The sequence below is a fragment of the Pan paniscus genome, chromosome 10 (genome assembly GCF_029289425.2).
Source record: "Pan paniscus chromosome 10, NHGRI_mPanPan1-v2.0_pri, whole genome shotgun sequence".
Taxonomy (NCBI): Eukaryota; Metazoa; Chordata; class Mammalia; order Primates; family Hominidae; genus Pan; species Pan paniscus.
This window is the reverse complement of record NC_073259.2, coordinates 89,475,748-89,490,769: the sequence shown is the minus strand read 5'-3', so window position 1 is coordinate 89,490,769 and position 15,022 is coordinate 89,475,748. Positions and strand designations below refer to the sequence as shown.

Below are 15,022 nucleotides of genomic sequence, written 5' to 3'. Positions count from 1 at the left end.
TAAAAGATATGGAGTGGGTTGAGTAAGAAGGCAACCAATTTAAAGGTTTTTGTTTTCAGATGTTAATGTCATGCTATATGACCATATTACAGCAGCCACATTAGTCTACAGGGAAGAATGTGTTTCTGTTTCAGTGCCATTTATAATTGGAAATAAATGTTCACAAGGTTTTGTTGAATTAAGATCTAATAGGAAGTTATATAGTTTTAGAAATTCTTACAGAATCATAGTAAAATAAAAGATTTAGATTACCTAGGCCATCTTGCTTTTCAAGGCAAAACTTAGTCCAAAAAATTCCCAATGACACATGATGTGTGCGTTTGTGTGTGTGTGTGTCTGTGTGTGAATATATGATACATATGTGTGTATACACATAGAACCTGTGGTCATTTAAAGAAAATTCAAACATAGGATTCATGGCCATTCACATAGTCTCTACAATCCTTTGAGTATACCAAAGAGAGTTCCATTTGTACTTTCTGTGAGAATTATTAAATATTAGGCTAAAGTTGTAGCTCCCAGTGAAGGTGTGTAATTAGTAGATTGTTAATGGTATCTTAGCTAAGTATCACTTTTTGTACTCTTAATTTATTTACTTTTATTTTTAACCTTAAATTAGGCCATATATATATGCCAGATGAGAACATTTTTGTCCATATTCTTCAACCAGAATAATTGATGTTTATCATTAACCCAATTCAACAAGTATTAAGTACTTATTATGTAGAATATTTTCCTTGGTATTGGGGATAAGTGAAATTGTTCATCCCTTAAGGAGTCTGTTTATATTAATACAAACATATTTGGTTTTTATTATCATGTAGATGAGAGTTCCTAATTGCACGAAACAGAGTATATAGCTTGGCTGTTTAAATAAAGACATTAATTAAAGCATATAAGAAATCTCTAAACTGAGCTTTCAGACAGTCTCTAGGACCACATTTCTTAGCTTTGTCAATTTTTCTCACAAGCCCAGTCCCAGAAACACGCAGCCTCTGCCACTACCCCTTCCCAGCATGTTTCCTCTCTGCCCCCTCAGGCTAACTCCCAGGGTGGTCAGGTCTGGTTGACTGATCTTAAGTCACAGGTCTGCCACCTAGTGGTAAACATTCCCAAGAAATGTTACTGGGAAGATGGGATTCGGATTGTGAGGAACTATCAAACAGTCAGGGGGAGGGGTAGAAAATGGGGATAATTAATGGGTAAAATATGGTAACAGGGTACAGAAAACAGAAAAGAGAATAATGTATTAATGTACATTATATATATATATTCACACACAAACATGCATGCGTGTGTGTATATATAGTGTGTGTGTCTGTATGTGAGTGTGTGTGTGTGTGTCAACAAAAAAGGAATGATACTCTTTTCTCCACTAGTCACAGGTCCTAGTTGGCAATTATAAATTCCAATTATAAACCTTGGTTTCTGGACTTACATACATGGACCCATAGCTATTCCAAGAAAGAAACTCTATCTTACTTCTATCAGTAGTTCTGAGGATATACTAATTCCAGGATGATAGAATTCCTACTTAGCAATGTGTTATGTCCAAGCTTGAATTGTGCTGGGTCAACTGGCTAGCCACATGTAGAAAGCTGAAACTGGATCCCTTCCTTACACCTTATACAAAAATTAATTCAAGATGGATTAAAGACTTAAATGTTAGACCTAAAACCATAAAAACCCTAGAAGAAAACCTAGGCAATACCATTCAGGACATAGGAATGGGCAAGGACTTCATGTCCAAAACACCAAAAGCAATGGCAACAAAAGCCAAAATTGACAAATGGGATCTAATTAAACTAAAGAGCTTCTGCACAGCAAAAGAAACTACCATCAGAGTGAACAGGCAAGCTACAGAATGGGAGAAAATTTTTGCAATCTACTCATCTGACAAAGGGCTAATATCCAGAATCTACAAAGAACTCAAACAAATTTACAAGAAAAAAAACAAACAACCCTATCAAAAAGTGGGCGAAGGATACGAACAGACACTTCTCAAAAGGACATTTGTGCAGCCAACAGACACATGAAAAAATGCTCACCATCACTGGCCATCAGAGGAATGCAAATCAAAACCACAATGAGATACCATGTCACACCAGTTAGAATGGCAATCATTACAAAGTGAGGAAACAACAGGTGCTGGAGAGGATGTGGAGAAATAGGAACACTTTTACACTGTTGGTGGGACTGTAAACTAGTTCAACCATTGTGGAAGACAGTGTGGCAATTCCTCAAGGATCTAGAACTAGAAATACCATTTGACCCAGCCATCCCATTACTGGGTATATACCCAAAGGATTATAAATCATGATGCTATAAAGACACATGCACATGTATGTTTATTGCAGCACTATTCACAATACCGAAGACTTGGAACTAACCCAAATGTCCATCAATGATAGACTGGATTAAGAAAATGTGGCTCATATAAACCATGGAATACTATGCAGCCATAAAAAAGGATGAGTTTGTGTCCTTTGTAGGGACATGGATGAAGCTGGAAACCATCATTCTCAGCAAACTATTGCAAGGACAAAAAACCAAACACCGCATGTTCTCACTCATAGGTGGGAATTGAACAATGAGAACATTTGGACACAGGAAGGGGAACATCACACACCAGGGCCTGTCATGGGGTCGGGGGGAGGGGGGAGGGATAGCATTAGGAGATATACCTAATGTAAATGATGAGTTAATGGGTGCAGCACACCAACATGGCACATGTATACATATGTAAGAAACCTGCACGTTGTGCACATGTACCCTAGAACTTACAGTATGATAATAAAAAATAAAAAAAAAAGTCTTGGCTTATTTAACCATTCTATAAGTTCAGCTGCTTCTAAATGGTGTGATAAAAATCAGGGGTCCCTGGGAGCATCCATCAATTGCATTACTCTTTTCACTGTAAAATCAGATTTTTTTTTTTTTTGTCTGAAGTAATGTTGTATATGATAACATGACTGTAAGCAAAAACTCGGTAAGATGGTGTTTCTGGTAGAAGTATGGTCATTAGAGAAAGCAAATCTATATCCAAAAAGGGGGGTTATTATAGTGAGGAAAAACTGCCTTCTCTTTAATAGAAAGTATTTGATATAATATGCTTGCTTCATGGTGAACAGCTGGTCTCCAGCTGTACTTTATCATGACAGGGCTCAAGTTAAATGGCTGCAGCTTGCCGCTGGGCCATTCAGCCATGGTGGTATCTCCATCAGTCTTAATCGTGGGAAGCCCATTTTGTCAGGTTTATAACCCTGAAACCATGGTCACTTCTTTATGCACATTGAGAAATATGACATGGTGGCAAGGGAAATAGGCTGATATCTACAAGGTGAATCAGTTTGTCCACCAGGTTACTGAAGACTCTTACAGAGTGAGGATCAGAAAATTACTCCTAGCTCAGAGGTAATATTCAAGAAACTTTGATATTTTATTGTCCATAGTACTATGACTCTAATAAATAGTTACAGATCCTCTGGGAGAAGGTTTTCTGATTACCTATCATGATATGACAAACTATCCAAAAACTTAATGACACAAAGCAACATTTTAATATGCTAGGAAGGAGATATCCAATGTTGTAGGTAACCAGGGAAAGCCTCATTGAAAAGTGGCATTTGAGTTAAAATATGAAAGAGAAGGTGAAGTGAGATAGTCATACAGATTTCTGAAAGAGAATGTTTTAGTTAGAGAAAAGAAGAAGTACAAAACCCCTGTTGTGGGGACATGGATGTTTAGCCTGTTAAAAGCAAAACTAACAAAACTAAACAAACAAAAAACTGCAAGGCAGCCAATGTAGCTATACCAGAATGAGCAAGAAGAAAAATAGGAGATAAGTTCAGAAAATTTAGATCCCTTTGGGATGTATAAGGACTTTGACTTTCACTTGAGCTCAATAAGAAGACATTAAAAATTTGAGCAGAGGTATAAATGACCTAACTCACATTTTAACTGAAATAGTGTTTTAAGAATAGCCTGAAGATGAAAGGCTGAAAGGAGGAGGACCAGTTAAGGAGCCATTATAATCCAGGGGGAGATTATAGGTCTTGGACACAAATGTAAGCAGTGGCTGTAGTGGCAAGTGATCAGGTTCTAGAAACTGAGGGAGCATGAAAGAGAGTGCTTACAAATACTGAATTGTTAACTTTAAGCTGGGTAAAGAGACAATGAGGACATGAGGGTAGGGAGAAGCAGTTAAAAAGTTCCACTTGCCAAATGTGAAGAGTGTGATCAAAAGATTTAGGTAGTCTCTAATAACAGATATCCTTTATAGCATCATTATTGTGTTTCTTTTCCTAGAGGGTGGATATTTTATATTTCTAAATCTTACACTGTATTGTGCAAAATTGGATGCTGATATGTTTATTGAATGACTATATTATGCAAGATGACTCTAATTTACAATTAGAAAAAAACAGTTTTCATTGTGTTGTAAAGGTTTCATTATTTTTGTCATCAGATTGAAGGATAGATGTACATAATAATGTTAATTAGCCTAAGCTTTTAGGAAATAATGCCAATTAACCATGGCCACAGGCTTAGCTTTCATATAGGCCAAATCTGTATGAGATATATAAAACTATATGAGGTATGTAAATTTAACTCATTTAATATTTCAGTTCACTCAACAAGTATTAATTGCATACCTATAGATGTTGGGAATTGAGCTAACACCCAAATCCAGAGAGGATCAAGAGGATTAAGGCGGACACTGTGCCAACTCTCATGGAGTTTTTATTGCAATGGGAAAATAGAATGAAATTTGGTAGAAAAATTTGTTTAAATTGCATATCATAAAATATTGTGAAAAAAATTAGTAAGGGATTGAAATAGAGACTTGCGGAGGTGGGGAAAAGGAGAAACTTACTTTAGACAGTAGTGAGCAAATGCCTTGTTGAGAGATGATGTTTAAGCTGAGACTTAAAGAATGAGAAAGAGCTGGTTAAATGAGGAACCAAAGAAGGAGAGCTTTGGGCAGAGGGTACAGCATAAGCAAAGGCTTGACATACTGAGGAGCTAAAAGTAGGCCAGAAGTCTGGAACATAGTTTGCCAGTGAAAGATTGACATCAGATGCCACTGGAAAAACAGACATTATTAAGTTCATGCAAATCTCCACAACCTATGTAAAACAGCTTGGATTTATGCAATGAATACATGTATCTAAAGAATTTGAGAGAATAGAATACCATAATATAATCAGAGATTGATAAATTTTAAAGGGCTCCTTGAAAATTTCAGGTCATTTTCATACTGAAAATCTACTATTATTATTATTACTATTTTAGTAGAGACGGGGTTTCACTGTGTTAGCCAGGATGGTCTCAATCTCCTGACCTCGTGATCTGCCTGCCTTGGCCTCCCAAAGTGCTGGGATTACAGGAGTGAGCCACTGTGCCCGGCGATTATTTTGATCCTTAAATGTGACTCTTATCTACTGATTTATGCATGTTTAGTGTCTCAGATGCTGGTGTTCTTTGTGCCCAATAATGGCAAAGTTTTCTAACATTTTGAGTCATAATTAGTGACAGCAAATGTAGAGAAATCAACCAAAAAATATGATACTAATACGTGACAATGAATCTAACAGTGGTATAGTGAAAACCAAAATTTTTCATTACAGTTAAACTTTTAGAAAATATCTTGAAAAGAAAAAAATAAAGTTGTTTTCTTTATTCTTTCCACCTTCAGTGTCTTATATCTGTTTTTAAATCTTTTGTTTGGGTAATTTCTGCTTTATTTTCTTCTTTATTTTGCATAAGTAGACACCACTTGTTAGCCTATGCTTTTCACTATGCTTCCGAAGTGAAGCATATCTTTGTTTTTTAGCAGTAGAACTTCCTTCTGAAATGAAAGCAAATATGAAACCCCAATTCACAAAACATTTCAAAGCAGAACTCCTCTGGCAAAAGCTAAGAGTGTAAAGCCTGAAACAGCCTGGAAAGTCTTCAGGGACTTTCCCTCCACCTCTGTCATGGCCCCAGAGGCTACTCTGGGAAATCATAGATTCTAACACAGGCAATTTAAAACTGTATCCTTAACTTCCTTTCCTGAACTGACAATTGAGAATCTCAGTTAGTATGTTCTAATTGGTTGCATATATTTTTCTATAATTAATCTAAAGACTAATTGTGAATAAAACCATGTGATTAAGTTAAAGTAACATTATAATGATTATGCTCATTTTATTCAATTCAAATTATTTTAATGGCCATATGTAAATGAAATAAATTTTGACTGTCACTATGATCCTCTAAAAAGATCATGATGCATCAAGCAATGTTCTTTCATCATTATCATACATATTTTTCCAAGTGTTCTATTTCTGCTGAATTCGTACTGAAATTATTACATTTGCTAAAGGACTGCATTACATTTGCATTACATTTTTAAATTCAGTAACTTGTTAAATGATCAAATACAATTTATCTTTAATGTATTTTATAAACCCTGTTTTAAACAGGTCTGTGCTTCCTTGTTGCTGCTTGCAGTGTAACCTGCAGCTAACATTAGATACTATGTAAGCCTGCAATAATTTAAGGGGGAAGTCATTTGTAAGTATTTATGACTTGTATTCATAAGATAATTGCATTTTCTGTTAAACCCAATAGCTATTACTGGAGCATTTGGAGTGCCTTGTGTCACGACATGAAAGATCACTAAGAATGACAGTGGTAAAACGGCAAGCCCAGTCTCCCTCAGGAGTATCCAGTGAAGTTGAAGTTCTCAAGGCACTGAAATCTTTGTTTGAGCACCACAAGGCCTTGGATGAAAAGGTATAGTATGGAAAAAGAGTTCAAGCTTAACTACACTTCTGTCATCAGCATCAAGCTCTTTGTCTTCATCCATTGACTCACCTGACTCCTAAAGTCAGTCAGTTGAGGAACACTTTTGAGTTATATGAAAAATCATTTTTTAAAAGTGAAAATGGATTACTGTGTGGATGTTGGTAATATTCATAAACATCTTCTTTTTCTAAACCACTGAATCTATGGCTTATCAGAATTAGACTTCTATTATGGTACATTATAACCCTACTTCAGATGACATTCAAAATGTTATATCATTTAATATTATTGAGCCTCTCTCTCTCTCTCTCTCTCTCTCCCCTCACCCCCCCAACTTGGTCTTTCTTTATAGATTCCAAAATAAGAGACCACTAACTGAAAATTATGTATATTTTGATATGCAAATTGGATGTACTTTAACTTTTAGACATTTATTTTAGAAGCATCTTATTTTCTAATGTCTCTAATATCATAGTTTTAAATATTCATTTGAATATTCTCTGCATGTAACATCACAAAGTATTAGTAGAAAAACCTGTATTTAGATATTTTTAAAAGTAGCTGTAAGCTTCTCTTAGCTGTTACTCAAATAAGTTCTACTGACATATATAAACCAATATGATGATAATATCCTTAGGAGATTAGGAAGGCTTATGACGTATTTCAATTTCGTGAAATTTCAAAGACTGAACTTTTAAAAATTAGTAAATCTTTAGGAGTTAGAATGGAAATTGGGACACTTCATTGTAAAGTATCCGACAAGTTCTGAGCATTAAAATCCAAACTAGGGATTATTTCCCAGTTATATCTAGTTTTTAAGCATGCAAATATTTTTGTTCTATTTAATATTTATATACATTTATATTTTTATCATTGGTCTTTCAGATGTTCTGAGAACAGGGGATTATGTGGAGTGTGTATGTAAGGATAACTATAATTCTGTCTTCTAGAGTATTAAGAAGAAATTGTATCTTATTTTTATTTTAGCAACGAGAGGCAATTAGTATAAGAATTATTTTGAATAAAACAGAAATGAATATTATATAAAAATTCTTGCTAAATATGACATCAAATAATTATTTAATATTCAATATTTAGTTTCATATTATATTTCCTCTCTTTTTATAAAAGTGCTAAGAATTTGCAAGAGTTTATATGTATAGAATTTTTAGTATGTGTCAGACTCCATAGCACATGTTTGACACACAGAGATAAATAAGATATGCTCACTATGACTGAGAAGTTCAGAGTTAGTGCTAGGAATTCACATATCAATGAAAAACAACTCAAAACAGATGTATTTCCATCACAATATGTAGCCACAGAAAAAGCTGTGACTGTGTGAGTAATGACAAAGACAAGGATGTCTTCAAGAAAGGGTGGCATTTGATCTAGGTATTAAAGAATGATTAAGGGTTTTTTAAGCAGAGAAAGATACTCTAAGCAGCAGGACCCACACAGAAAATAACCCATAGCTGTAAGAAGAGAAGGACCTATTCAGAGAAAATTCAAGAGTTTTAAGTGACTTAAATGAAGGTACTAGAGAATGTATGATTTGAGATGGTCCCATAAGCATTCCCATATCACTTGAGGGATGCTTTTACAAAAGAATGATTCTTTATCAGAATAGAGGTAATAAACAGCACTTAAGACAAATAACCTGGTCGTGTGAGTACATTTAAGAAAAAAATGGTTGTTGTACAACGTAATCTAGAAATAATTTACTTTATAGAAGTTCAGTGGGTTTAGCATAACTATATGAGTTGTTCCATCGTATGACCCTAGGAGCTATAATAATATGTATTAACTCACCATAGGTATTCTGAACATTGGTGAGTTCAGGGACAACTGGACTAATTATCAACAAGTAATGCTCAGTGGCCTAAAGAAGAAATGAGTTGGGGCTCTGGAGTCAGACAGATCTGGAGAAGTGACTTGATCATTCATTCTCAAAGCATCAATTACCTCTTATCTTGAATTAAGATAATCCTAGTACTGACCTCAGAGTCATCATGAGGATTAGATATGATCTGATATGCAAAGCTTTCAGCCAGTGCTTAGCATATGACAAGTCCTTAGTGAACGTTTATGAATATTATTATTAGCAGGAGTAAACATCAGCATTTGATAAACTTTCAAACCTGTTGATCCAGATGCTTGTTTACAATAGCATTTCATTTAGTTGTCGAGGGACTCATATGTGTCTAAGTGCCTTCATAGACAATTTCCCTAAGAGTAACTCACAGCTTCTCACAGGGATGAGGAGGGATGTGGATATAGATATATAAACAAGTAATACTATATATATATATATATATATATATATATAGTCAGAAACAGATGCAATTAACCATGCCTTGGGGACAGGAAACAAACAACTTTATCATAGAGGGATTAGTACATATGCAGAACTAAATAAACTCTACAAGGATTGAGCATAGCTGTAGAGAGTTGCAGTGATTCATAATTTTCATCATTAATGTCCAATTATTTATACAGCCACCAAGTTGTAGCATAGAATATTCATAATTAGCTAAGACCATCAGTAATTTTGAAATTACTCTACAATATATTTACCAATTCCAAGGGTTGGAGAACATGAGAAATATACTTGTGTTATTCAATTACTCAGAAATCATTGACTATTTAAAAATAACATATCAGACATGTATGGGAAATGTAAACCAAAACAAATTAAATATATATGCCTTCCCTATATATTTTTATTATCAAATATCTTAGTGTCAAAAATGAATTAGAGCTTCTGGTCTGAGGAGATTTCCACAAGAATATTTTCTGTTGTAGGAGTGATAATTCCCCAAATGCAACCCTGCCTTATATTAATTTCAGTTTGCATTATTGATATTCACAGCATCAATTTTTCAATTTATAACATAACTCAAAATATATTCAGAATTTTTTTATTTTCTTGTAAAACAGTTTTAGATTTATTACTTCGTGGACAACATAATCTCAATTTGTAAACCACTATTCTAAATATATGAAAGATGATTATTTCATTTTCATATTGTTGGATAAATTCGATAACTTTTACTCCTTAAAAACTCACTATAATGAAAATATAAATGCTTAACTTGTAGTAAATAGAAAACAGTTTGGAACAGTTCTAAGAGTTTAAGTTTAAAAAAAGAAAGATATATTAACCTACCATGTAGCCTAGATTCAACCATTTCTTATATTATGCGAATGACTTTTAGAAAGATTTTAATGTGTTGATATTTTAAAATATGGTAACTTCCTCTCTCTACAGCAGCTTAAGTGTGATATGATCAACGTTGTGTATGGAGAGATTATTAACATATTTAGATTGCTTCATATTGCTGTTCTCATCAACTAGGTTTACTAGGCCTTCTTCAGGACACCCGTATTTTACAGTTGGTATTTTAGAATATGGGAATCCCTGTTAAACATCACACGTCTGTTGAAATGTTTTTTGATATATGCATTCCACACATCAGCTGTCCTGCTCATTTTCATGGCTTCGGGATATTTGCTTCTTTTTCATGTATTCAAAATTCATAAAAAAGTATTCTCCAAATCAAATCATCGAAGATTTCCTGCTATGTAACTAGTGTTTGGTTATTAATCAGCATTAATCCTATGTATTTTGTTAACAATTGGATATTTGTCTAACAGGAATGATACTTGGCAGTTAATCTCTAGCTCAATATGATGAAAGATCCTGTGCAACTCTTTTAGACATCAAGTCTCCATTTATGTGTGTATTATTGTTTTTAGAGAATTTAAGCATAACAAAATATAATTAATATTAAAACCCCTACTTGGATATTTTTATTGCTGATTCAAGGTCTATTTCAGGAATTAAATGCATCCATTCATCTGAATATACATGGTATTGTAATACAATACTAAAATGTGACTTAGATTCTTAAAAATTCCTAATAGGATTCTAGGTTAATAGGACATTACTGACTTTTTGTTTGTTTGCTAACTGGAAAAATAATATTATAATTCCAATTTAATTTTTTATGTATCTGGGTTTTTACGTATTTTATAAATTTAATCTATATTCCCAGTTAAATCTTATTAGAGGAGAAAAATACCATTTATTAAAATATGCTGTCAGTTAATAAAATGAAAGCTCATAGGAATATAATTATATGTTAAAACACATCTTAACTGCACAAATACTATAGCATTCCCAAGAAAAATCTAAGTTAATTTATAAATAATCGAAAACCCACCATGAATTGCATCTTAAGTTAAAGCTATAAAGTTTTTTGATTTTTTTAAGGAAAATTAAACTGCTATAGTCATTCATTTTAATTCAGCAATATTTCTTTCTCTGAATTGTTTTATATATATATATATCAGGACATATATATAGATCTAAACATAAAACAACGAAAACAAAGTTCTAAGAAGGCAAGAATCAATGAAATACTTCTTCGAGTTTCAGTTATGTAAGAAACAAGCATAAATTATGACTTTCAAACTAAAATATACAGAGATTTTTGTTCTATAAAATACAATGGTTTAACCTTTGGTATCTGGAAGCTAGTTGGAAATTCCAAGATACTTAAGTAGTTTACAATTCCTCAAAAACAAAGTAGACCTCTAATTAATAAAAAACAGAGAAGCGAAGAACATTTTTCAGGTTTTAAAAGGCCTTTCCTTCAGGCAAATAATTTTTGAAATTAGATACTAAGTACCAAATGAAAATTCACTTGTTATTTTACAGAAGTAGAGAAAAAGGTGGGGTATTTTTTTTCCTATTTGTCATGCTTAAACAGTGACTATTTTTTAGATGAATTCATAATATACTTTTAAACTTTGTCTCCACTTACTATGAATCAGAATTCAGAGCAAGACAAGTCAATCTCCAACCCCACCTGAAGCTCTATCAGGGAACTACCAAAAGCATTTGCTTACAAGGAAATCCCTTGATACAGTGACAATACGAGGTGACAATACATTCACTGTATTTCTGCCAGATTTAGTATTCTGACCACGCAGGGATATAAATACTTTAATAATTTGCCAAATTGACTGTCTCTGATGATGTTAATTATGGATTCAGCACAGTTTAATATGTATGGGATGTACATTACTGCACATATTTTGATTTTTCTTCTAGGTAAGGGAGCGACTGAGGGTTTCTTTAGAAAGAGTCTCTGCACTGGAAGAAGAACTAGCTGCTGCTAATCAGGAGGTAACATGCCACACTTTCTCCTCTTTTGAGGTGCAATATCGCTGACATTACATCCCTTGTGTTTCACGTCACTTTTATTATAACTGTCACAAAAAATAAATTACATTCTGTCTATGCCATTGAACAAGGCTTGTTGAAATTAGTTGCCGGAGTCTTGTTTTCTGATTTTTGGTTATTTATATGTGTCACTACTAGACCAAAGGAAAATTATCAAAAGCTAGTGACATGTGAGCTAGTGAGATGAAGATTTAGAAAGACTACAGGCAGAACATCAGTCGTTTCAAGAAGGAAAACACAGCTCAAAATTGGAACACATATCAAATAACTGTTAAACTTAGAAAATGCTACAAATAAAAGTGAACTCCTTGGAGAGATATACTTGCCCTCAGGTCCTGCCTATTCTTATCTTCTAAAAGCACTGTACTCATATTTAGTGACGTCACTGAATCCACTTCTGCTACTATTCACAACCCCCAAAAAAGTTTTTTCAATCATCTTTTTAAGATTTAAAGAGTTATTTTATCTTCGGAAGATTTTACTTCTCTTGGGTTTTAACGCACAAATTATCTTGGATAATTAGGTATATATAGAGAGTACATAAATTTGTTTATATATACATGTATCTATCTATATTTGTTTATCTCTCTCTAAATATGTATGTATATAATACCTAAGATATAAAACTATATATATATATATAGTTTTATCCCTGAAGTATTATTATAGTCTCCTATAGACAGTGTGGTACATTTTATTGATATTACATAGATAAAATAAAATTATATATATATATATATAGAGAGAGAGAGAGAGAGGGAGAGAGAGAGAGAGAGACAGAGAAGTTTAACCTGTGTCAGCCATTAATTAAAATAGTCCCATCTCTCTTTTTCTCTGACATTTATAAGGCTGCATTTTTCCTACAAGTTTATTCCAGTAATGTAATATTGGTATTACTAGTATTGGACATACTAATATAAATTAGCAAAATCTTCTTACTCTTAAATAACCAAGGGTAGAGGGGAGGGAATAATGAAGAGGGTTGATTAATGGGTACAAATTTTCAGTTAGATGGAAGAAATATGACCTAGTGTTCCATAGATCTAGATCAGTAGGTTGATTATAGTTAACATTAATCTAATATACGTTTCAAAATAGCTAGAAGACAGAATTTAAATGTTCCTAGTAAAAAGTAAAGATAAATAGTTAATGTGGTGGATACTCCAAATAACCTGCTTTGATCTTTACACATTATATGAATGTATCAAATTATCACAAGTACCCCCAAAGTATGTACATCTATTATGGATCAATAAAAAATAAGTAAATATAAATAGATTTATAACAATATATGAGGCTAATATCAGTAAAGATAAGTCTTATAAAGGGATTTATAACAAGATAATGTTTACATATATATTATGCATACAGACAAATACACATTTTCAAACCAGTCAATAAATCTTCTCAGTACAAACTCCTTTGCTTTTTGTTTTGTTTTTGGAGACGGAGTCTTGCTCTGTCACCCAGGCTGGAGTGCAGTGGTGCGATCTTGGCTCACTCCAACCTCTGCCTGCTGGGTTCAAGCAATTCTCCTGCCTCGGCTTCCCAAGTAGCTGGGATTACAGGCATGTGCCACCACCCCTGGCTAATTTTTGTATTTTTAGTAGAGACGGGGTTTCACCATGTTGGTCAGGCTGGTCTTGAACTCCTGACCTCGTGATTCACCTGCCTCGGCCTCCCAAAGTGCTGGGATTACACGCGTGAGCCACCACTCCCAGCCACTCTTTTGTTCTTCAAAATAAGCTAGATTAATTAAATGAGTGTATATATGCTTTTCTTTGTCCCAGCCATAACAATTTAACCTTTAGAAATAATGGACTTTCAGCTAGTAGGAGTGTAAACTCTATGTGAATTAAAGGCTAGTAGTGTTAAAACCATAAATGATGAAATAGCCATTTTTAAAAAGGAAAGAAAACTTTTTGATGACCAGATTCAGCTTAGTAAACAGGATGGTTTGGGGGGAAAAAAAAAAAAAAAGAAATAAGAGATTAGTACCTCTCAGTCATCATAGAAGAAAAGAACCTCTGGAATAATAGGTAATGAGAAGGAGTACACAGTCTTTTAAAGAGATGGGGTTGATAAATTATCTTCAGGATGGGGTGCACTTGTTCCTGGAACTATCAGAAAAAAACGTAAAATGTGTATTCATATTATATTTTATTAATGTTAATTGTGATTTTTATGTGTGATAAAATATACATTCATTTTGGATGCATTTCTCAAAATATTTCATTGATAAGGGCAAACAAACAAAAAGTTTGGTGGCTACTAATATAAAAGCATGGCTTAATATGACCGTGATAGAATTTCTGTTTGTCATAAACAAAGGTGTGATGAGACCACTTGGCTAAAGTAAGCTGAAATAAAAGTGTCCCATAGGCCAGGCGCGGTGGTTCACGCCTGTAATCCCAGAACTTTGGGAGGCCGAGGCAGGTGGATCATGAGGTCTGGAGATCAATTGAGACCATCCTGGCTAACACGGTGAAACCCTGTCTCTACTAAAAACACAAAAAATTAGCTGGGCGTGGTGGCGGGTGCCTGTAGTCCCCAGCTACTCGGGAGGCTGAGGCAGGAGAATGGCGTGAACCCTGGAGGCGGAGCTTGCAGTGAGCCGAGATCGCGCCACTGCACTCCAGCCTGGGCAACACAGCCAGACTCTCTCAAAGTGAGGCTCTGAAAATTTGCTCCAGGAATAGCGACTAAGTAGTTACTTCAATTATACATAAAATTGAACAGCAGCCCTTGAGAACAAAAGTGGAGGAAAGATTTATGACTGTTTTCTGGAATAGAGTTTTATCCCTCAAGTATTATTATAGTCTCCTATAGGCGGGGTGGTACATTTGATTGATTTTACATAGATAAAATAAATTTTTACTTTTTAGCATTCCTGTGTATTACTGCAGACTTTTCTGAATGCCATTTGTTTTGTTTAAAATCATTTGTACAAATAAGAGTCACTTGCATAAGTAAAAA

At 34.0% G+C, this 15,022-nt stretch overlaps 1 protein-coding gene across 30 annotated transcripts in view; it reads left to right on the top strand.

Moving 5' to 3' along the window:
• Positions 1 to 15,022, top strand: part of PPFIA2 (PTPRF interacting protein alpha 2) — a 502,911-nt gene that overhangs the window by 309,735 nt on the left and 178,154 nt on the right. For 25 of the 30 annotated variants that reach the window (XM_055095939.2, XM_034936291.3, XM_034936292.3 and 22 more), the window contains 2 exons: positions 6,619 to 6,783; positions 11,915 to 11,989. In XM_055095939.2, the coding sequence (XP_054951914.1) occupies positions 6,619 to 6,783; positions 11,915 to 11,989 (240 nt within the window). The remainder of the gene's footprint in view (positions 1 to 6,618; positions 6,784 to 11,914; positions 11,990 to 15,022) is intronic. The other 5 variants (XM_055095950.2, XM_055095948.2, XM_055095944.2 and 2 more) reach the window with 1 other exon arrangement.